Source organism: Morone saxatilis, unplaced genomic scaffold (assembly GCF_004916995.1).
Source record: "Morone saxatilis isolate NCDOM2014 unplaced genomic scaffold, NCSU_SB_2.0 Contig17, whole genome shotgun sequence".
Taxonomy (NCBI): Eukaryota; Metazoa; Chordata; class Actinopteri; family Moronidae; genus Morone; species Morone saxatilis.
In genome coordinates this window covers 25044473-25067377 of record NW_023339729.1, presented here as the reverse complement: position 1 = coordinate 25067377, position 22905 = coordinate 25044473, and the positions used below count along the sequence as shown (strand labels likewise).

Here is a 22905-nt window from a genome sequence, read left to right as displayed (position 1 = left end):
ACTGATTTCTAATGTTATATTTTTTATTCTATTTTCTTCGACATAGATTATATCGACACAAGGGTGGAGGAAGTATTTAAATCGTTTACTTAAAGCTGCAGTAACTTTTATGAAAATAACTTCTTGACAGAATTTGTTGTTTTTTTTTAAACTGTGTACTTTTATTTTAACACACTCTAAAAACAAATGTTTTGGTGCACCAAAAAAAATTCATGCAACAGTTTGCATCAGCCTTTTTGAGTCATGTCAACTTCTAAGGAAATTGTGTTCAACAAATGTACCACACTGAGTACAGGGAATTAGCTTTTCCTCTACACAAAGGTTTTTTAAATTACAACTTAATTACTATTTGGTGGCATAAAAACAAGTTTTCAGTTTGATTAGGAGACACTGTAAAACCAGATAAGTTAGTTAGTAAACTACAAAGTAGAAGAAGTAAAACAAACTCAATTAAAAAAAAACATTCTTGATTAAGTACATTTAGTAGTAGAGACACTGACTTCATTTTGTAATTTTTATTTGTACTGTGAAAAGAAAATACTAAAGTACTTATTCAAGAATATTTCTGTAACTTACAAAACTAAGTTAGTGTCACTTAAAATCACTAGTAAAAGCTGCTTGATCGAGAATCTTTTTGTACTTAAATTGAGTTTGTGTTATTTAAGATGGTCGATGTAATCCACTTTAGTTGAAATATCATATTACAGTGTACTCATAAAATGAAATAGTTTGAACTAGTTTAACCGCGTTATTTATGTCAACACAACTCAAAATAATGTTTGCAACTTAAAAGGTTTATTTAAATAAATTAGTTAGAGTGTTTACCTTGCAACCATGCGTTGAATTAAGTGGTGGTAATAGTGCATGCAACTGTAATTAATGAGGGAATTTCTTATTTATTATAACAATTTACACAAAATTATGCACAATGTTGTTTACTTTAGCTTGTAATACACTATTTAAATTATTATTACTTGTTATTATATTATTACATTTAAGTGGAAATTCAGGTTCACACAGATTTTATCCGGCCTCGGGTTGGGATGGCCGTACAGTATCACACCTGACAGACATAACAAAGCTGAAACAGACAAGAGAGGGAGACTCAACCTTATTTGACGTTTCAGTTCAGCTTTCCACAAAAACGACCGGTAGAAACCATGAGAGCACTTTTTACTTTATACTTTTATTGCAGTTCAGACTTTTACTTTTATTTATATATAGAAGTTGAAGAAGAGTCTTTTTTTACACAAGTATCTGCACTTTTACTTGAGTAAAGACAGTGTGTATTTTTGCCACCCTTATCTTCCATACCGGTTGACATGCTGACAGTAAACCGACCTGGGACCAGCTTTTGCTCTATGAGCCCTTGTTGCTGCTGGGCGGAGTTTTGTGTCTGTTGCAGCACTTTGCTAACACTGCGCGGTGTAAGTGGTTCTTTCTAACCCCTGACAGTCTCCTTAATCAGCTGTAAGCTGACTGACATTCTCTACCAGGAAAGTAATCGTGTGAAATGAAGAGAAAAGGCGCATTTTGAGGCAGCAGCTGCGGTTACACAGCGAAACGTGGCTCTTGCGTCAGTCAGCTCGAGTATTGGGACACTTTCAAAGTTGCTCAGAAATCACAAATTCCGGTCAATATTTACAAAAGCAGGTTAGTGATTAACTGTGCTGGGTTGCAGCAGCTGCACACAGTCCCAGCACACAGTCCCAGCACACAGGCAGCGAGCAGCTCGGCCACTCAGTCCGCTTCACAATGCTGTGCGTCCGGGCATGGAGAGGTCTGAGTCCCCTGCGCACAGGAGCTCACCTGTCGGCATGGAAACGAAGCCAGAGCTACACAGCGGCTGCTAACCTGGACCTCAGCGGGATCTATCCGCCCATCGCCACCCCGTTTACCGCCGAGGAGCAGGTGGACTACAAGAAACTGGAGGGAAACCTGCAGAAATATGCCAAGATAGCGTTCAAAGGTCAGACCTGAGGCACGAGTGAACGAACCAGACTCGGCCAGTGGAGTGTAGAAAGAACAGCAGAGTTAAAGGGGGTTCGCCAGTAAGCAGGAGCATGTGTGACTCAGGTTGACTCCTTCAGGAACACGTCCAGTTGAACCTAACAGTATGTGGGACATCAGCTAGACTCCTAAACTCATTTCACTGTTCAGACCCTGCTGAGAGGTTCACTGTCAGTCAGTCATTAGTGTTTGTTTAGGGACCTGGCAGAGAGGACAAAGTTCAGCATGGAGGAAGAAACGCAAAATCACCTGGAGGCCTGCGGGTGTTTGTCGCCCTCTGGTGCTTTTGTATTGGTACTATATATATACATATAAATATATGCAGCTGTAGTAGCCTCTACTAATTATGTTGCTGCTATTATTGGCATTAGTAATACTTTTTAAATGATTGTTAAACTCCTACAACTATCAATTCTACTGCAACTATTACTATCCTATATACACACTGCTAATGAAATATCTGGTTTGAGTACAAGTAACTCAGGTATTTCTTAAGGTAACTTGGATAAAGTAAGTTAATTCTACCAGTTCCCTTCAGTTAATAAACTTAAACTGAGTAAATGTATTTATATTCACTCATGCAGCATTTCTCTAAACGTATTTAAAATTAGTTAACAGAATGTGTGAGAAGACATAAATGCATCTTCTTTCTACAAATGTTCCCCCTTCAGTTGAATTTCCTCAGTTTTCTACATTTACATCAGCTGTACGACAAAAACAATTTACAATTAATCGATTATCAGAGTGGTAGCCAATTACTTTTCTGTGGATCAACACATTTAATTGTTACTGCTGTAATTAAGTTGTTAACAGTGGCTTTTACTTTATGTGACTGACATCACATTTATTTATTTATTTTTTGCTTACATGTTTGTAACGATAAGTCAAATGTGAGTCAATTGAACAAACTGGAATCACCAATATTATAATAATTAAAATATTACACAAGTTTAAGCTCGTTAAAACAACAGAGTTTAATAGATTTCATTCATGGGACTTACTCCACATTTTTTGGAGGCTAAAGTTCTGTTTAGGCTTTGGGGTGCAGATCTGTACATCAGAACATAAAACCTGTCAAAGATCCAGTCTGTGATCTTTGACGCACTCTCCGTATCTTTGACAAATACAAACATATCGCCGCCTTGGATACAGCCGTGTTTTTGTGCTTTTATTCCAGTGAAACGTTTGGGGCCGCCTGTCCTAAAAGCTTGATTCGGTGCAGTGAGAAGGCTGAGAGGACTAATCTATGTTTTTAGGGTTGTAAAAAGTCCTCTTTGCAAACAGATGATAGATATTTTGTGTGAATCTCTTCAGTCAGGTTTCACTTTCCCAGTCATTGTTGTTGTGGGTCAATGACAGAAGAGCTCCTACAGTCGGTTTGTGGAAGCCTCTCTGGCCACTGTACGGTTGGTTAGCAGACGATCAGAGGGATGAACATAAGGGGATAACTTGACCTTCTTTGCAGAAGCAACAAAAGCAGAATAATGTGTATTGTGTTACAGGTCTGGTGGTTCAGGGCTCCAACGGTGAGTATCCGTACCTGACGGAGGAGGAGCGGGTGGAGGTGGTGAGGACGGTCAGACAGTCGCTGCCGGCGGACAAACTGCTGATGGCCGGATCAGGCTGTGAATGTAAGTCTGACTGCCTGGAAGCACCTCTAATGTACAGCATGAACCACTGCAACTATGAAAAAATATGTTTTATTTAAATGTAAGTTTAAGATTAATTGATAAATAACAAAAGCAATGAAAATAATTAGAGTTGACATTTTAATTATTTTTCAAAAATTGACACACTGTCACAACACTGTGTCACTGACACTGACATAAAACTAATTATGGAAAACGCAAAGTTCAAAAAGATAACTGCTGAAATTGAATTCTATAATGTTTTAGAATAAAGATAATCATCATCTTAAAGTTTTCTTTGTTAAAGTAAAGTTAGTTTTGCAGCAGTTCATTCAGACTGAACGCAGACAGAAGAGTGAAAATACAAACTTTGAGTTAACTCAGTTACGTCTCCCAGTTGTTCAAACTGCTTTCATTAAATTGTTTTATTCAGAACTACAAACATTTTCATTTTAAAGAGTCTTCAAAAGAGCTCAAATTGTTCCTACAGGTGTGTTCAATATAGATTTTCGTGACCTTATTTGTCACATTTAATCATATACGTAAGGTATACAGTATTAGGTCGTGACCTCATTTAGGATCCTAGTGGCCTGAGGGTAGAAGGGAACGGGCTTCGTTCCAGTTCAAGCACCTAGTTTTGAACTGCTCTGAGCGTTTTGACCTAAATGTTTGGAACCCAAATAATTGGTTCCCAACTGGAAATTATTTAGTTAATTTGGTGGAAACGCAGCCCTTAACCCTGGGGTGCTCTGGTGTTAAGGATGAGGGTGGCTGAGCTGGGTTCCCCTTGGAAAACCATCATGGAATCTCCTGTAAATTGATTAAAATAACTAAATATTGTAGATAAAATCTGTATGTTTTCCTGGTAGCCCCTCGCCCCAAATCGCCTACATAAACCTTTGGTGCGTGTTTTGTTTGAAAGTTGACTGCTGGTAGGTTGAGCTGCTCAGATGTTAATCATACCTGCAACAAAATCCTTCACTTTCTAAAAGTGGCTTGATTTGAACTGTTGGCCACATTATTGTTAGTAAAGTGTAGTCGAATTGCTGCCGACTACACAAAATCAGCTATGATGAGAAGAGCCGAACATGTCACAAAAACAATCTTCCTGTAAGGAACCTGAGACACTTGATTACGAACCCTGCATCAGTAAACAAGGATGAATAAAACTGGGGTAAAATGTGTCAATACTAGGCTTTCTGGTAAATGGTATGACCTGGAAAACCCCTGGAAAATGCCCTAAAGAGATCCTGGAAAGATCCGCTTCCACGTGCACAGTGTTTAATCTGTGAGTTTTGTGACGAACGTGCAGGGACAATGCTGTAGTTTTCATAGCTCATTATTGACTTGTGGTGTTATTCGTAGATATAGATATAAAAACCTTCTGAGCGCTCAATTCATCTATTATTTCACAGATATTTATTCAGTAAATATTTCAGGGACATGTTTGTTACATTATTTGTGTCGGTCTTACTTGGCCTTTACTCCATGAAATGATGCTGATGGAAGAGCTGATTTGAAAACCAAGGTCTGTTTCCAAGTCTTTTTTTTTCCTCTTCCTCTCTACACTGATGTTCAGTCTTTACGTCCGTCTCTCCCCGTGGTCCTCTTTACTGCATCTATACTGTGAGTTATTGAGGTCAAGGATGTTGTATTTAGTTCCATAAGAAGAAGAAAGAACACATATAAGGTCTTAAATGTGAGGGCACAAATGCAGTATGTGTCCATAGAGAAGGTGTGTTGAAGAAGTGCCGTCAAGTACCGTAGAAATACATTGAACTGAGGGAACGAACAATCACAAAGTGCAAAATGAGAAAGTATGAAAGCTCCTGCACTCTGTTCAGTCCTTTAACTCCCTGTCGTGATAAAAGGTTTTCGACAGGCAGACGAAAGCGAGTGTTTGTCAGTAAAGTTGCCCCCCCCCCCTTCTGTCTGTTCAGCCACGAGAGCCACAGTCCAGCTCTCGGAGAAGATGGCGGCAGCCGGAGCCAACGCCGTCCTTGTAGTAACGCCCTGCTTCTACAAGGGCAAGATGGACAGCCGCGCTCTGATCCAGCACTTCACCAAGGTCAGCTTGCAGTTGAACACACCATCTCACACACTTTGGTCCTGAAGTACTGACCACAAACTAACGTGATGCAGGCGGCAGTGTGTCTGTAGGATCCCCTCACTCTGACTGCACATTGTCACTTTTATCATGAAGGTGACGCCACTCTATACAGTATATAGGCTACAGTGTGGTAATAATATAGAGTATTTAAAGTATTTAGTCCAGAGCAGTCTCAAACTGCCACCCCTCCGGCCTGCGACTTGATCTCTAAAATATTATATACTCCGGTCTGCAGGATGATTATTTTTGTAAACATTCTTTTCAAATTATTTTACTTTAAACCGCCTCTTCATAAACAATTTAAAATGTGTGCGAAGGCTTGATAAAAAGAGGTTTCTGGCCTTCATTTGTTGTTCGGCTGCGTGTGGCATGTGCAGAATGTACAGAAACTGCAGTAGGTATGACATTAGTAATGGAAATATTTTCACTTAGTGTCAGTACTTGAACATTGAAGTGGCCCCTCTATGAGATGACGATACCAGCAGTGACCCCAAGCCAGCTTGAGTTTGAGAGTATGTTTTTAGACAATATTAAAGACAGAAATAAAAAAAAACCTCAGTTACATTATAAAGTCTGCTGCTCCAGCTCCTCAGTGCACAGTGCTGATGTTTCAGAGCCGTGGTCGGAGCCTCAGTCAGAAACAACCCCTCTGCCCCTGCACTCTCTCTGATACTGCACCCTTTACTTTCAGAAGAGTCATTCTGGAGCCACAAAAGACTTAAGACTACCACCGCTAATGAGGTTCTGAAAAATATAAAAGGCTATACATTTGTACAATTGGTGAATTTAAGAATGACTTAGGCCTTCAAGAATGATACATTAAAATGTTAAAAAATAACAATTATTCATTTCATAATGTTTTTCCAGAAACCACAGGGACTGGTAACAAGAGGGATGGCCCCCACCCTCAAATCGGCCACACATTGTAAGAGTTACACTGAAACTGCAGAGGAAATCAGTTAAATCTAAGAGTTCTACCAGATCAAATGACAGATTAAAAAAATCTCAAAACCATTTTGACTCACAGTAAAACAACTTCTGTGAGACTTCAGTCAAACCTGGCTCTTTGAATTGACTGCAAATGAGGGAGAGATTATGGGAAGGAAAGTGTGGTGCTGTATTTAGGGGTCTCTCTCCCCTGCAGGTGGCGGACAGCAGCCCGGTGCCGGTGGTTCTGTACAGCGTGCCGGCCAACACGGGCCTGGAGCTGCCGCTGGACGCTGTGCTGCAGCTGTCTCAGCACCCAAACATCCTGGGCCTGAAAGACAGCGGAGGAGACGTAAGAAACACTTCCTTTTTATTCCTCCATGTAATCTGTGAGTCATGAAGAAATCCCGATCAGCTGTCAGACAAACGTTCTCTCTCTGTGAGCGTCCAGCACCTGACGGGGGTCCAGAGTTCCATGTAATGTATCAGGGTCTGAATCTTGTTTGCATCAGGCTGTTTGATATTAACCTGTTGAAGCTAGACGATGTCTCAGGAGGTCAGTTTTCACAACAATAGGTCTAAAACACACCGATAACCGATTTTCCAACCTGGTCAGCAAACTTATTGAGTTTTTACTTACTTAATTACTTGCTGAGTATTTCGAGACTGAACCAAGATAACAAACTGGATGTTAAACATTAAATTGAGCACGGTTCTGGAGCTGCATGGCCTCTTTTTTTTATATTCATATGATAAAGTTCATGTTTCTCCATCAGATGCTTTCCACTGGGAAAATCCTCGAGTCAGGTGTAGGAAACATTCATTCGGTGTCTGTGTCTACTACAAAGTCTCTTGAGAGGTCACCTGTTTCAAGCAAACGCCTCATGCAGGGCCACAATTAGAGAAGTGGAAATGAAAACCACTAAAAGTCTGAAGCCGTGTTAGCTGCCCGGTGAACAGTGATGTTCATTACACCAGAAAACAAAACGGATGAGGATTACAGCGGTGGTTCCCAACCTTTTTCCTTAAGAGACACATTTAATTGAAAAATTAACTAACTGACTAAGTGACATATTTTATGGATATGCAGGATGATTATTTTTGTAAATATGTTTTTCTAATTATTTCACTTTAAACCGCCTCTTCATAAACAATTTAAAATGTGTGCGAAGGCTTGATAAAATTATGTACAGAAACTGCAGTAAGTATGACGTTAGTAATGGAAATATTTTCAGAATACATAGTGTCAGTACTTGAACATTGAAGTGGCCCCTCTATAAGATGACGATACCAGCAGTGACCCCGAGCCAACTTAAGTTTGAGAGTAAGTTTTGAGACAATATTAAAGATCCAAGACAGAAATGGAAGAAGGACTGAGAGAAAAAGCCTCATTACATTATGAAGTCTGCTGCTCCAGCTCCTCAGTGCACAGTGCTGATGTTTCAGAGCCGTGGTCGGAGCCTCAGTCAGAAACAACCTCTCTGCCCCTGCACTCTCTCTGATACTGCACCCTTTACATTCACAAGAGCCATTCTGGAGCCACAAAACATATCTGAGCATACCAGTCCATAGCCAGCCTAGCTAAAACGGATGAAAGGATTACAGCAGTGGTTCCCAACCTTTTTCCTTAAGAGACACATTTAAATGAAAAACTAACTAAGTGACATATTTTATGGATATTTTATATTATCTTAAATGTATAACAATGAAAATACACAACAACTGATAAACTGTGCAATGAACCTAGATAGTGAAAGGAATAACTGCAGGAAGTTTGTGTAAAACAAGCAATTTGGATGAATTATCAGCAGATTATTTCCTGTAAATATTTTTTGAAACGTTTTATACAATTCTCTGTCTGTATCATCTATTTTCTTAAATGTTAAATCACAGAGTGGAGGCTTTGAATAATAATAACCTTGAGATCACATTTTGGCAGCAATAAAATAACAGTATTAGTACAATGTGATGCTGCACTAGACACAGGCCTGTATCCCTTTGTTCACACTTTGCAGATTTTTAGTAAACTTTCTGCCGTCAAGCAGACGGTGCAGACTGAAGTGTGTGTAGTTTTCTCCTGCAGGGTTGATTCCAGGGTTACTTGTTGGAGGAAAAAAAAAAGAACAGTTTGCTCTTGTTGAGCTCTTAGTACCTTTTCGTCTGTGTGGGAAGCGCTTACAAGAAGTTGCAAATGGATTTCTGATTTTGGAAATAACATGTTTGTCCACTTGCTGGGAGACAGGAGCGTGGGTGTAGTTCAAGCACACAGCGGCCCTGCTCAATTGTGGGCGTGAAGAGGCCAAAGACAGAAAACAATGGGTGATGGGTCAATTTGAGAGAGGCAGACAAGTTGCAGAAAGATTATTCAGAGTGGCAAACACAAATTTCTCCACATCAGCTGGCTCCTGCTGTTCCGCACAGGGCTTTTCTTTTTTAGCGAGGATGGTCTTTGCTGGAATTGAATCCTGTTATATTTTGACCAATTTGAAAGGGGTTTTCAAGAGGTCAGACATATTTCCAGAAAACAAATTGGTGTTTTATCAGCAGACTGTGGCGTGGACGGGCTTGTAGGCCAAGTTTGAATTGTGTCACAGCAGCCTCTCACTGCATGACCATCTCTGGTTCATCTAAAAGAGCATGTGATTGGTTGTGCTGCCATGTGGAAAAGCTTCTTTATTGCCTTTTTCCTTTTCACTGCCTGTGTTTCTGTGTACATGAAAGCGGGAGCCCATTGCATGTGACTACAGTTTGCCAGAGCTGATTGTGTCTCCTGGAATCAACTGAAAATCGTGTTTTAGCTGAATTACAACTCTTGGTTAGATAATAACATTTTATAACTGATTAAACTCATGAAACTGGGTCAGGGCAACAGCCCATAAAAATGCTGATCATATTTAATATCGTCGCTGTTGGACTGAAACCTTCGATGTCCCAAACTATTGTTTTTATTTTCTGAAATAGTTGAACAGTGCAGTACTTTTGGTTTTAATACTTTGCCTTTCATGTTTTTCGTGAGTTTCATGGTCACCGTAGTCTCTTCTTCATGCATGGAAGGGCAAGCTGTACTCAATCCTTCACACTGGACCTTTAAGAAGTCACTGTAATTGGGTATTTTCAGGGTTTGTAGATTAAGATTATGAGTCATGATATATTTACTGATGTGTAAATGATTTCTGTTGAATAATATAACTTTGTGGTTGACAAGTAGCTTAACTGCTAAGGTCATCTAAGTGCAGGTCCGTGGCTTTGATTGGCTTTGAAATGATTCCTGTTACAGTTAAGTTGCATGAACCTTGTGCTAGCGGTTGCTAAATAGGTTAGCCTAGATGCTGCTAGAATTAGTTCAATCAGTTCTGGGGAGTATTTCTTTATCGAGAGAACAGCAAAGAACGACACTGAAGGCTTCTCTTGATGGAAAAGATGTTTCCGCTCTTCTCCCGACTTGCTAAGAGTTCGACTGCGTGAGACTGTTCGTTGATCTGATTGGCTGAAATTTGCTAGTGATGGATGTTGGTAGGCAGATGGTTCATTCAATCAGACACCAATACAGTTCCCAACGACGACTTCCCAGATGGTTCTGTGTAAAAACCAGCAGCTCAGGTAAGGAGCTGAGATTCAGTGGGAAAAAACTGGAAAAGCATTTACACACTTCCTGGAAGAAGGAAACACTCCAATCAAAAGCTCCCTCGAGTGTGAGAATGCAGTAAAAAGTACAATATTTCCTTCTGTAGTAGAGTGGAGAAGAAGAACTAACACTAAAATTGGGAATTAACATGAAAGTTGCACCTAAGTACAGTACTAACTTTCCATCATTTGGAGTATTCCACAAACCATCTGTTTTGAGACTCACGTTGCAGAGCTTGTTAGAGGATCAGTGGCAAAATCCTTCAGATTCAAACCAGTGATATGAAGACACAACAAGTAGAAAAAGATTTGTTTGTGGTGTCTGTGTTTCTATTTTGGGCATGCAAGACTTAGCAGCAGTGTGATTGCCACTTTTTATTGCTCTGTATTGAGATTCTGTGGTGCTGAGGACTGTGGAGAGAAACAGATCTGACAGATGTGGAACTGGTAATTTGTGAATAAATGACTAGCACACACTGTTTGTGAACAATCAGGAGGCTCCGCTGGAAGGTTCAGTCAGGTCAGGGGTCATTTATCATCCACCAATCCGTCCTAATTGTCTCCCATCTGAACTCTCTGAAGGCCACTCATCTGTAGGGCTTTCAGTGATCTTGTCATGTAGTTAAGATGCTTGCTGCTTAAACAATTCCCCCCTCAGGGATCATTAAAGTTTCATCTCCTCTGATTCCTTCTGTCCACGCTGTTGCACACACACACACACACACACACACATACACATCGGTGAATCAGTCGTCTTTACACACTAAGTTCAACCTGCCTGTTCAATCAGTTATTGTTTTCAAGTGAAATAATTACAACGCCTACTGTTCCTTATCCCTGCAAGAGAGCCGGGATCGTTTATAGTGGCGTCTCGCTTACAACTGAAAAAAAGTCATGAACGCTTTAAAATTATGTGATAACACTCGAATCTAACTGCTCATTCATTTCCTCCGTGGTCACGAAAAACTTTGTTGTGATTAAGATGACAAGCTTGTCTCCACAGTCACAGTCAGTCAGACTAATAACAATTTCAATCTGATTACTACATTTTAAAATTTTTATTTAATTATTAATGATTAATACGTTTTAAAGGTGCAGTAGGTAATTTTTATAGAAATAACTTGTTGTCATATTTGCTGAAACTTTCACTTTATACTGACAGAAGTCCATGAGACAGATAAAAAAATCAGGTTCCTCTGGTTCCTCCTAGTGCTCCTAACGGTATCTGCAAGAATCCACCGGGACTAGTAGCACTAGGAGGAACCAGAGGAACCTGATTTTTATCACAGATTATCTGTCTCATGTAGAATATGTGTCAGAATATAGAATAGAATATAGTGAGTTTTGTTAAGTTTTCAGCAGTTTTAAAATTCAAGTTCTTATACTCACAGAAAAACTGAAAAAGCTGAGTTTAACAGTGTCAAATCAAGATAACTTGTTGTAAAAAAAACATAAGCATGTGCATGATTCTCTACAGAAGCATACAGGTTTAAAGATCTATTTTAGTTTTATATATACTCAGAACAGTAAAAAGTGATTTTCCATTTGTTGCCTCAAGGCAACGCATTAGGGCTACTTGTAAAGGTTACATCATCAATAAGAGAGATGTAAATGCCTTTGTTACCTACTAATACTCACAGGCAATAATGGACACAGGTCATAGCGAGTGGATGGTGGCCTTGAGGCAGTATGGATCCCACAATCAGCTTTAAGAGGCGGTTATGCCTGTTTCACCAGCCAACACACATAGATGGATCCTATAGAATCAAAACAAGAATAATCAATAATTCCCATTAATGATATGAACAACATTTTGAAAAGTGTAGGAAGGAAGAGAATAACATGCAGCCACACTCATGTATTTTATTTCTTTTGTAAAGGCAACAAGCAGAAATCTGTTTAATGACTAGAAGAACGTGCTGCCTGAGGCTCCACAGAGAATGAGAGACCAGATAATGAAGACGGAGTTTCAGAGCACATACTCGAACGAGACATTGACACTGCGAGGCTTAGCGCTCAATTATGATTTATTGCTCAGATTTGATTTCTGTCTGTTTACATTTTTTAAATGTGGAAAATGGTATTCATAGGTATTTATTAGTTATATATTTATTATTGTTTCTGTTACCTTAGAATGAGTCGTGGGTCGCCTTCCATGTAGGCTGCCATGTTTCTGCAGTAGCCCAGAATGGACAAACAAACAACACTGGCCCCTGGTAGGGGTATTTTTTGCGCCTTTTTGTCCACAGTAGTTTCTCCGTCGCACTTGGAAGAGGAGGATTTGTGGGGGAGCAAATCTACGACTGCACCACTAGATGTCATTAATCCTGCACACTGCTCCTTTAAAATATTCTAAACCTCCTTCTGCTGGGGACTCACTACAACCCACACATGGTTCCCTGTTGGTCCCTAGAACCCAGTTTGAAAACTAATACAACTAAGGCAAATATGCATATCTAAAGCATATTTCTTATTATTTAATAATTACAACTGAAAACTGGGTTTTCTTGGTGTCTTTATGCCCATATTGTAAAGTAATGCCCTGAGGCAACAACAAAATATCTGGGCGGGGATGACCAAGTCCCCAATCTTCAGCAGAGGGTTAAGTGTCCCTTTGCTCTCAAACTGCACACTGCACACTAATGACGATAATGAGACTTAAAAAAATAAAAGCTAATGAGTGTTTTTCTGTCACCGGGGCAGACAGTACTCTTGCTGCGATGTTATTTTCCCACTGGGGAGCTGTATCAAAATAGCCCGAGTGCTAAAGCTTTCAGGAGACCAGCAGGAGCTCCTATAACCTGATTGACTGACTGATCAATTACAGTCCTGCGTGTTTGAAATGACTGATATGGGGAAACTGATTGACACCCAGCAGTTAAAAATAGACCCTCCCCGGTAACGGTGATGGAGACTGAAACCGGAGGCTGCAGGTTTTCCCTGCGGAGTTTTCGTCTTCATGTGTAGAGTCGTCTTACGCTCCCTTTGAACATTTCAGGTTTATTTGGATTCGGCGCTTCATATCCGGATTGACAAAAGAGAATTAAAAGACGCAAAACAAAATAGCGAGCTTATCAATTATTCATGAGCTTTTCCCATCCTTCTCCTCCCCCTTCCTCCTCCTCTTTTGAAGTTGATTCCTCTTTTTCTGTCACTTGGGATTTGTTTTTTTTTCTCTCCCTCTTTCTTTTCTTCCTCTGTTTGGGAACGATCCCTCTCCTTCCAAAACCTCCACCATGTGAAGAGTCAATGCTGGTCTCAATTTGAGCGATTTGTTTACCGTGTGAGATGTTGGCTTTGTCGTTGTCTCTTGTGACAGCCTCTCCTGGGATTAAAAAAAAAAAAAAGACGACATCAGATATTAGTGCTGGCAGCAGGGAGGAGTGGTGACAGTGGAACAGTGATTTTATAAATCTTTTTCTTCTGTCTCTCTCTCTGTTTCTTTTTAACTCTTTCCTCAGATCACACGGATCGGCCTGATCGTTCACAAAACCAAAACGCAGGATTTCCAGGTGTTGGCGGGCTCAGCAGGGTTTCTCATGGCCGCCTACTGTGTCGGTAAGAAGCCTTAAAACAGGACAAACAGCAATGTTGTGTTCGGTAGCCTTCATATCCTCCAGGCTTCGATCTCCCCTACTGTTGTTTTCCTTTTCACCCAACGAGGAATTTATTATGTTGTCTTTCTTTAATAATAAAATAATTCAAAAATATCTACTCGTCATACACATGAAACTGCTGGCTAACAGATGTCAACACCCTCCCCCCCTTGTTACCTATAAACCCTTGCATTCACTTCCTGTTTCAGATTTCACTAATACTCGAGATGAACAGAGCAGCTTCCTGAAGGGATGGTGTGTCACTGTCTGTTCAATGTGCACAACTTTAGGAACATCGTCCTCATATTGAGTTACCCAGGCTACATGTCTTAAACATGTCCTAATTTAAATCTAATTAGATTGATTTCCAACCTCCCAAGCAGCTGTTTCATTTAATTTCTCTATAAAAATCAATTAACAAAAGCATGGAGATGACTAGAGATTGGTAATCCATCATAAATTGCAATTAGTCAACTTGAATTACTTTGCTGAAGTTATGTTATCATTGCATCTGCAGTTGGAAGTGGGAGCTGTTTTAGAAACTCTCCACTCGATTTTCACCTTGGATAATGAATAGCATTGAATTCATGAGCAATGTGGTTGACTGACAAAGCTGGAAGACAAAAAAATAGCAAATATTGACCTTGTTGAAAGGAAATTTGGACATTTTGAAGTTACATTCTTGCTGTTTGTTTACTACGTATAGTCTCATATTAATCCCTCGACTGATACATTCTTAGCACCAAACAGCAGACAAAGTTCGCAATGTGCTGGTTAAGAAAAGGGAAGACTGAACACCTCGTTAATGTCATCATCTACTTGTATGTAGTTGTATGTCAACTGTGCTTCCTCCAGTTTTATTTCCACATTAAATGTCCAAAAAGTAAACTTGAATGAACAACGTTTAATGATGATGAACCATTTTTTATGTAGACTGCTGTGTGTTTATATAAACCCAATCCAGTAAAACATTTCGCAGAGTTCTCTCATCCTGCAGGAATTATCATAAAACCAGTTTCTCAGCAGAGTTATGTAGTGATGTCTTCTACCTTCTCAGTATGTCAGCCATGTACAGTGTACTGTAAGGCTGGATTAGATAACACGTTAGGGGACAGGCATCAATATGATGCTAAGAAACCTAATGAGTCATGTTCTCTGACTGCCCCACACTAACACACCGTCACACACTCACCCACTCCCACAGCTCTGTAATCTTTTCTCTCTGACATATTCTCATCTCCATAACTGAAATATGGGAGTAATTGGCAGTGTGTGTATGTGTGTGTGTGTGTGAGGGACACAGCTAATGCAGAGCAATGAAACGCCAGTGAGTGATTGATATGCTAATGCATCCCTGCTGTGAGTGCATGTTCAAGTTTTGATGTCCAAATTCATGCTCTCAACAATGATGCTGAGAGGGTCGGGCCGTCTTCTTGTCAATCAAAACCTCGCAGAGCTTCACCACAGAAGCTTTGAAGACTGTTTCCATCACATCTGCTTCGGTTCTCAGTGAAGTTGCCAAATCTGAAAACCCTGATTATTTTCCATAGGTTGTCAAAGGGGGAACGTGTCAGATTCAAGCCCAAAATCTCTGGTCTCACGATTGTCCTGTTCCCCTGACAGAAATGAGTGTCATACAGCTGTTGATTTATGATGATGATTGATTATTATGCAGGAAAATGTCTTTAACTTTGTGAAATTGTACCTTGTGGGTTGTTCATGTTTTTGTATAAGCATGTTGTAGTTAAACTGCTGGTGATATCGGCATTTTGAAGGTTATATATACAAAATTGACTTGCCACTAGATGTCGCACTAGAGCACCAGCATCTCAGACTAAAACAATGGGCACTACGGCCCAACCCCCAGGTTAGCTACCCAGCTAACAACAACTTATATTTCCGTTGTCGGCTGTCAGCTGCTTTATACAACAAGTCCATCTGGAAATTTTTAATTTCATCTGGACTAAATAGTGAGGTGTTCTATTTTATATCTTTGGACAGAGCTAGGCTAGCTGTATCCCCCTGCCTCCATCCTTAAGCTAAGCTAATTGCCTTCCTGAATGACACAAATCCTATAACATGAGAATGATTTCAGTCTGAAGTAGTCAAACAATCAAAACGTATTTTTATCTGCAAAGGACAGGTGTTAGAGGGTTAATTGATTGTTACTGATTTAATTAGAGTGACTGTGTTGATTTCCATGTGTTGTTAGTGAAGGTTTATGGCTCTGGCCTCGAAACCTTGGCTCACTGTTCTCCCTCTTTCCTGGACATGTTTGAACCAGATAGCGTCTCTGGTTGGCGAGCTGTCACTCGTAGTGCAGTGAGGAGGCGGGGCGGCGCGCCTGTCAGTCAGCAGCGTTAGGCAAGCTGCTGTCAGCCGTGTGATCCGAGTGGCGGCGGGCCACAGAAACAGAAATCAGACAGAAAATCCGCCCATCAGCAGCCGCCGGCTTGTCTATCCACAACAACAACTCCAAGGCCGCAGACGGAGGCTGACTCTCTGCTTTTCTCCTCCACCAGACAGACAATGAGATGTCACACTGAAAGGCCATAATATCTTGTTGCCTGGGAAAATATATATGTATCTATCTCTGTGAATAAAAAAACAGACATCATAAAGCGCCGCTGCTTACTGATCTGTCAGGAAAGAAAAATAACAGGAAGGAATGCTGGAGCTGTATCTCAGAAACGATCTGTGTTGACAGGAAATCATTTATGTTTGTGTTGACAGTGTAAAAGTAGGAGAGTGATGGATGGCTTCATTTAGAAGGAATATATGTTCAGGCCTTTCTGTTTAGTTTTATCTTCGGCTGTTTGAATTCTCTCCACACGTTGTCATGTGAAAACTCTTGAGCAACTCAAGTGCTTCTTGTAGTGTGCTGTGATGCATGCCAATGTTTCAGTGCATGATTTAATATTCTAAACATCCTAAGTGCTGAGTTGAGTGAACTGATCAAACAGGGTTTCTCAGGGCCACCTCCTTCAAGCTCAACATTAGTATGTAACTAAACCCGATAAGAGTACAGCCCTTAAAAAACAGGTTTGCAGAAATAATCCATTTGCTTCCGTTTATTGTTCTGCAAAATCTGATACTTTATAGCGAAGGAAACCAGACAGATTTAATGTTTGTGAGTCCAGTTTTCTCTGGAAAAAGCTCCTAATGGTTTTACATTTTTAAATTTTTCAATATATTTCTTTCATTTTTAGTCCTGCTAGCGTAGAGGATTGAGGGATGGCAATGTCAGTTGGTTGATCCACCACTTTGATCCAGACTAAAATATCTCAGTAACAACTGGATGAGTTGCAATGAGATTTTGTCCAGACATTCATGGTTCCCAGTGGATGAATCATGAATTACCGGTGACTTTGGTAATTCCCTGACTTTTCCTCACGTGCCACCATGAGGTTGACATTTGTGGTTTTAAAGGTCCAGTGTGTAACAATGAGGAGGATCTATTGACAGAAATGTAATATATATATAGATATGTTTTCATTAGAGTACAATCACCTGAAAATAAGAATTGTTGTGTTTTCGTTACCTTAGAATGAGACATTATTATCTACAGAGGCCATTATGTTTCTACAGTAGCCTGGAATGGACAAACTGAACACTCTGTAGGCCCTTCAGGGTTTCAAGGCCAATGTAGTTTCTCCTACACCAGTGGTTCTCAAACGTTTTACCTTAATACACCCCATTTGAAATATGTTTTCAGCTTTCCTCTGACCAGCACAGAACACTTTTGGTCGATTAAAAAAAATCCTGTATAAAGAGGCACAGCCTTGTAACTCAGATATTAAGAATCCATCACTAAATTCATGGCGAACCAATTTTTAATCATCATGCAGTAACACTAAGACGGCATTGAAGTTGCATTGAACTGTGTCTTTTTGAACATTTTTGCACAATTTAATGAGAAACATTAGGATTGTGCAGGATGTTAGTCGTTCATTCTTAGTGGCAGCTGCAGGGATCAAACTCGTTTACAGAGATTTAGGGCCATTTACAGCAGTTAATGATTGCATTGAAAAATGGGAATATTGCATTGAAAATGTGGTTTATTGAACTTGCATTTATAGTTTTATAAATATTATGTGTTACAGAATAATTATTTTAGGAATTAGGCATGACCAACAAACAAAAAAACTTTTTTATTGAGATAAATGATATTACTCAGAAAGGACGTTGATGTTCAGAAGGTCAGGAGCATATCTCATTGTATAACAGTATATCATTGGCTTAAAAAAAGAAAAAGAAAGGATAAAGTTCTGTCGCTCTCATTGATCCTTTAACGCTCCACTGTGATCTGGGTGTCTAGGTGCAGTTGGCGGAGTGTGTGCGCTGGCTAACGTGCTAGGCCCGGAGCTGTGTGAGTTGGAGCGTCTGTGTGTGTCCGGTCGCTGGGAGGAAGCCAGAGTCCTGCAGCAGCGCCTCATCGAGCCCAACGCAGCCGTGAGTACCATCTGCTGCACGGCAGACGCTTTTATCCGCCGCACCACAGAGCGAAAGAGACAAACTCCCACAAGTAGTGCCGGACCGGAGGTTTAGTCACATTGCTTAGAACTGATCTGGAGCCTGAAATCATCTCACTGGTTGCATTAGACCTCAGTGGGACACAACACAAATCCCAATAGTTTTGGGCTAAAAACAGCAATTATTTAGACCCGTATATGTTGTGCTGTTTTAACTCTAACTGTATTGTTTTTGCATTAGCTGTATGTATGTTGTACTTGTTGTATTGACTGCTGCTGCTGCCAGACCAGCATTGTAAATGGGAACTGGCTCCCAATTGACTTATGTGGTTAAATTAAGGTAAAATAAATAAATTAATGAAATAAAAATTTAAAAATCAAAAATTAAAATTAGTGTGACAAGGTTTCTTTTTATGGATCACAAATAAAAAGTTAATGTTATTTGATGTAAAAATTAATGTATCATTTAGTCTTTTTATATTCTGTATAGAATTAAAAATTGGAAAATTAAAGAATAAATGTTATTCATTCAGGTACTGCCATCAGTGTATTTACTGCATGTAAGTTTATCAAATGCAACACAAAGACATCTGCAACTTCCTGGTCACACAAATCTGACACATTAAATATCACAATCTAATTCCGTTTCGTGGCCCTTTTTTTCATTTCCTATTTTCGACTTAGCATAAAATTAAAAGTATGAATAATGCTAATAAGGCATCATTGCAAACCAGATTAGAGACATATTTAGAGACATAACAAGCAATTAAAAACAGTAAAGACACTGAACCCTCAGTTAACTTCTACATTACATGAAACTGAAACAGACTCCAAATGAGACGACAGCTGGCACAAAGTTAAATGTCAGAGTTCTTTATGTTCTCTGAGCCGCTCGGAGTGAGATGTGTGAGCACTGAATAATTAACTTCCGGCTATGTGTCTGTTAAGGTGTGTTAAATGTCACTGCCCGAACAGCATCAATCACAAAAACCCAACTTTATAATCCTCTAATATCAAGTTACAGTCAGAGTCCGGATGCGGCTAAGCAGCCAAATATCGACCACAAATAGTAAAGATGTCAGATTTTAAGTGTCTGTATTGATAAAGCTTAGAAACCACACTGTGGCCTTCTCTTAAGGTGGGGGTGCATGGAAACTGATTGGAGCTCTGTGTTGCTAGGTGACCAGGAACTTAGGAGTTCCCGCCCTCAAGCAGGCGATGGAGTGGTTTGGTTACCACGGCGGCGCCTGTCGATCACCTCTTCAGCCGCTCACAGAGGCCGAGACGCAGCAGCTGAGGCGGGACTTCTCCTCCAATGGCTGGCTGTGAGGTGACCTGGGCAGAGAGTGTGTGTGTGTGTGTGTTCACTTCACCTTTTAGCTGTTCCGTCCTTTCATCTGTCAGAGGGGGGAAGAATGCAAGAATCTGCTGCTGCCTCACAGCCCTCCATTAATATACCAAAAACCTAATCATCTTATTCAGTTTAAATAAAATATACACGTTAAGTTCACCTCACTCGTGGCTGCATGCAGCAATGCAGTGAGTGATGTTTTATATCATACTTTATACTTTAGGCAAGGAGGTTCCAAAATAATTTAAAATCCACGTTTTGTTGAAGTGTATGCAGAATGGTCTGCTTGGACTAATTAAAATTACAATAATCTGTAATTATACCAATTGTGTTCATTGCTAAAGTTTCCCTGCTGGACACAAGATGTCTCCTTCCTTCACTGTGAAGTCCATTCTCAGTGTCTGTGCTGGTGGATCTCACTGTAGAAGTTGCATACTGGACCAGGATTGATTTGAAGCCACAGATTATGCTCGTAGGCCCAGCCCCTTAAAATCTGATTATCAGTGAGCTCAGAGAAACTTCCATTTTTCAGTCAGATGAATGTAGAAACATCTTTCTAGTGTCTTATGTCACCCTTTTTGCAGACTGGATGATGGATCAATCATTGTGTGCCACTGAACTGACAACTGCTGAAAAACGACGTTCTGTTCTTATTCATTCTTCTGTTTCCTTTACACTCAAACTAATCACCACAAAGCTGTTAGTTCCGAATATTCAGTGAGGTCAGAGAAATGTTGTGCAGTAAGTGTTGTATGTGCACTTGTTTTGACAATAAAACTGCATTTTACTTGAATAATTTAATGTTTTCCTTTTTATTTCAACTGTGAAGAAAAATCATTTTTATACATAGAGATTGGTGTTTTAGTTTGAACCCTTTGAACTGCAATAGAAATGGTAAGCTTAAAGGTTATATAAGTCAATAAACCATAATAACTGAAAAAATGGTAAATGTACTGTACTTGTAGAGCGCCTTTCTAGTCTTTGCGCCTTTCCGACCACTCCAAACGCTTTTACACTACGTGCCACATTCACCCTTTCACACACATTCACACAGTGACGGCAAAGCCCATCGAACAGAAACTAACTCATTAATTAAAATTCACAGCAGTGTAGTGTTCAGTATCTTGCTTCGACATGCAGCAGTAGGAGCCAGGGATCAAACCAACAACCTTCCAATTAGTGGACGACCCACTCTACCTCTGAGCCGCCCGATACTCCTGCGGAGGTCAGTTTTTAGAGGGTCACAGATGAACAGTTGTAGTGCTGTAATTTAAAGGTGCAGCATTGCAGGTAGCAAATAAGGAGTGATTTTAAACATGTAACCAGACTTGTTGGTACAGGACGTTTGGCAGCCTCATATAATTCTGATGTATGTATGTGTTGTTGCTTTATCTCTGTCTGACGGGTGATCTGGGCGACTGGACAGGTTGGAGCTTTAGTTATTCTAAAAAATAAACACCACTGGTGGATTTAAGATCAGCCATAGTTCAGCAGGCGGCAGAAATGTTGGTCATATTCCCAGTTTGCAGCAGAATAAACTGGCAGAGCACTCTTGGATATAGTAACAAAATTAGAGTGGTAATTAAAGCCAAGTATAGCAGGTAGCCATGGTAATAGGATCCTTCAGCTTTTTTACATTCTTTGCATTTATCTAACCATTAGTCTGATTAACACCTTTTTTAGCAGGAGATCTTTTCAAAGGTATACTTTTTGATCATAAAGAAAGGATGCATAGTGTGCCTTTGTTATATGGACGCCGTCCAGGAGACTCGTGAGGGAAAGTTCTCATTAGAGCCAGTACGTTGAAACCACCACCCAGTTTACTGTGAATCACTGCTTATATTTCTGTTTTTCAAAGGATTTTATGGAACATTCCAGCCTTGCTCTTATATTTTCCACTCCCTTTAATGTGAAATGTTTAAATTATTTAGGATATTTTGAAATATATAGATATTTTGGAATACAGGCTCCTTTTACTGTGGCAGACCTTTCTTATTGTGCACACTTTGACTCAAATAATATAAATATTCAGGGTAATAAATACGCATATACGCATATATCCCGTATTTTGGGGGATGTGGAGGTTTTGCAACTGGCAACTTCTGTGACTACACCAGCCTTATTTTGAAATGTAGTCGTTGGTTGCATTAGTAGCCGTCATTTTCTCTGGTGTATGTGGCTTTATAACCATGTATTTCTTGTATTGTGGCTGAAAGATAATAGTCTTAGGTGTCATATTTGGTTAATAAAATAAAATTAAACTTTCCCATTAACTTGGTTTTCAGGGCCTTAAGTCTGTTTTTAAGAAACACATCTGGAAATTATTAACAAATCACTTTAGTTTCTTTGATTTGGTCTGATTATGTAAAAAGTAAAATGGAGTTTCTGGAGGAGGGTCCGCCTTGGCTACGACCTTCCTGACCTGCTTTTGTTTTTAGATCAGAGACAAGAGACAAATTGATAAATTAAACCAAATCTTAACAGTTTTTGATTGTTAAAAGAATGTAAAAAATACATAATACAGACAGAATTGCATAAAACGTTCCATAAACAGGAAATAATCGGCTGAAAATTCTCCACAATCACTTGTTTTACACAACGTCCTGCAGTTACTGAGTTCAATGTTTGGGTTCATTGAACAGTTTTGAATATAATATAAAATATCCATAAAATATGTCATGAAGGTGTCCCTTAAGGAAAAGGTTGGAAACCAAAGACCAAAACATAAGCATAAAAATCATACTTGGGTTGCTATAAGAGAATTTTGTGAGAAAACAAACAAAATACATTGTTTAATTTCACACTGTAAAACCAGATAAGTTAATTTAACTAAAAAATGTTTTGAAACTGATAGAAAATTGAGTTTATTAAGACTTAGACAGACTTTATTTGTCATTTGGATTTGCATCAAAATGAAATTACGTTACAATGGCACATAGCACAGCAGGAATAAAGGGGAGGCAGTATGTACAAAATTAAAAATTAAAAAAAACTTTTGTATAAAAGACCAGTTAGATAAAATATATTTCACAGTGTAGTTGCCTATGTAAAAGAAACGTTACATACAAATCAGATAAAAAAAACGATAAATTAGTGGTAGTGGATGTTACTATAGTATGTTACATAGTCACTGTTGATGTTCATCAAAATATAGATGAAAAGGATGAAAAGGACTGACACAGCGGTA

At 39.5% G+C, this 22905-nt stretch overlaps 1 protein-coding gene across 1 annotated transcript; it reads left to right on the top strand.

Annotated features, from left to right (window-relative positions):
* The first annotated feature begins 1366 nt into the window (after positions 1-1366).
* hoga1 (4-hydroxy-2-oxoglutarate aldolase 1) lies at positions 1367-20508 on the top strand. The gene is made up of 7 exons (XM_035660834.1): positions 1367-1969; positions 3513-3641; positions 5579-5706; positions 6893-7027; positions 13761-13857; positions 18214-18347; positions 19547-20508. The coding sequence occupies exons 1-7, from the start codon at positions 1756-1758 to the stop codon at positions 19694-19696; spliced, it is 987 nt and encodes a 328-aa protein (XP_035516727.1). The 5' UTR covers positions 1367-1755; the 3' UTR covers positions 19697-20508.
* Positions 20509-22905: the final 2397 nt, after the last annotated feature.

What these genes read in the sequence shown, in the direction of transcription:
- hoga1 (XM_035660834.1), top strand. Translation starts at nt 1,756, where the DNA reads ATGCTGTGCGTCCGGGCATGGAGAGGTCTGAGTCCCCTGCGCACAGGA. An exon ending in GGCCGGATCAGGCTGTGAAT is followed by an intron (nt 3,642 to 5,578) that starts GTAAGTCTGACT and finishes CTGTCTGTTCAG; the next exon opens with CCACGAGAGCCACAGTCCAG. An exon ending in TCATCGAGCCCAACGCAGCC is followed by an intron (nt 18,348 to 19,546) that starts GTGAGTACCATC and finishes CTGTGTTGCTAG; the next exon opens with GTGACCAGGAACTTAGGAGT.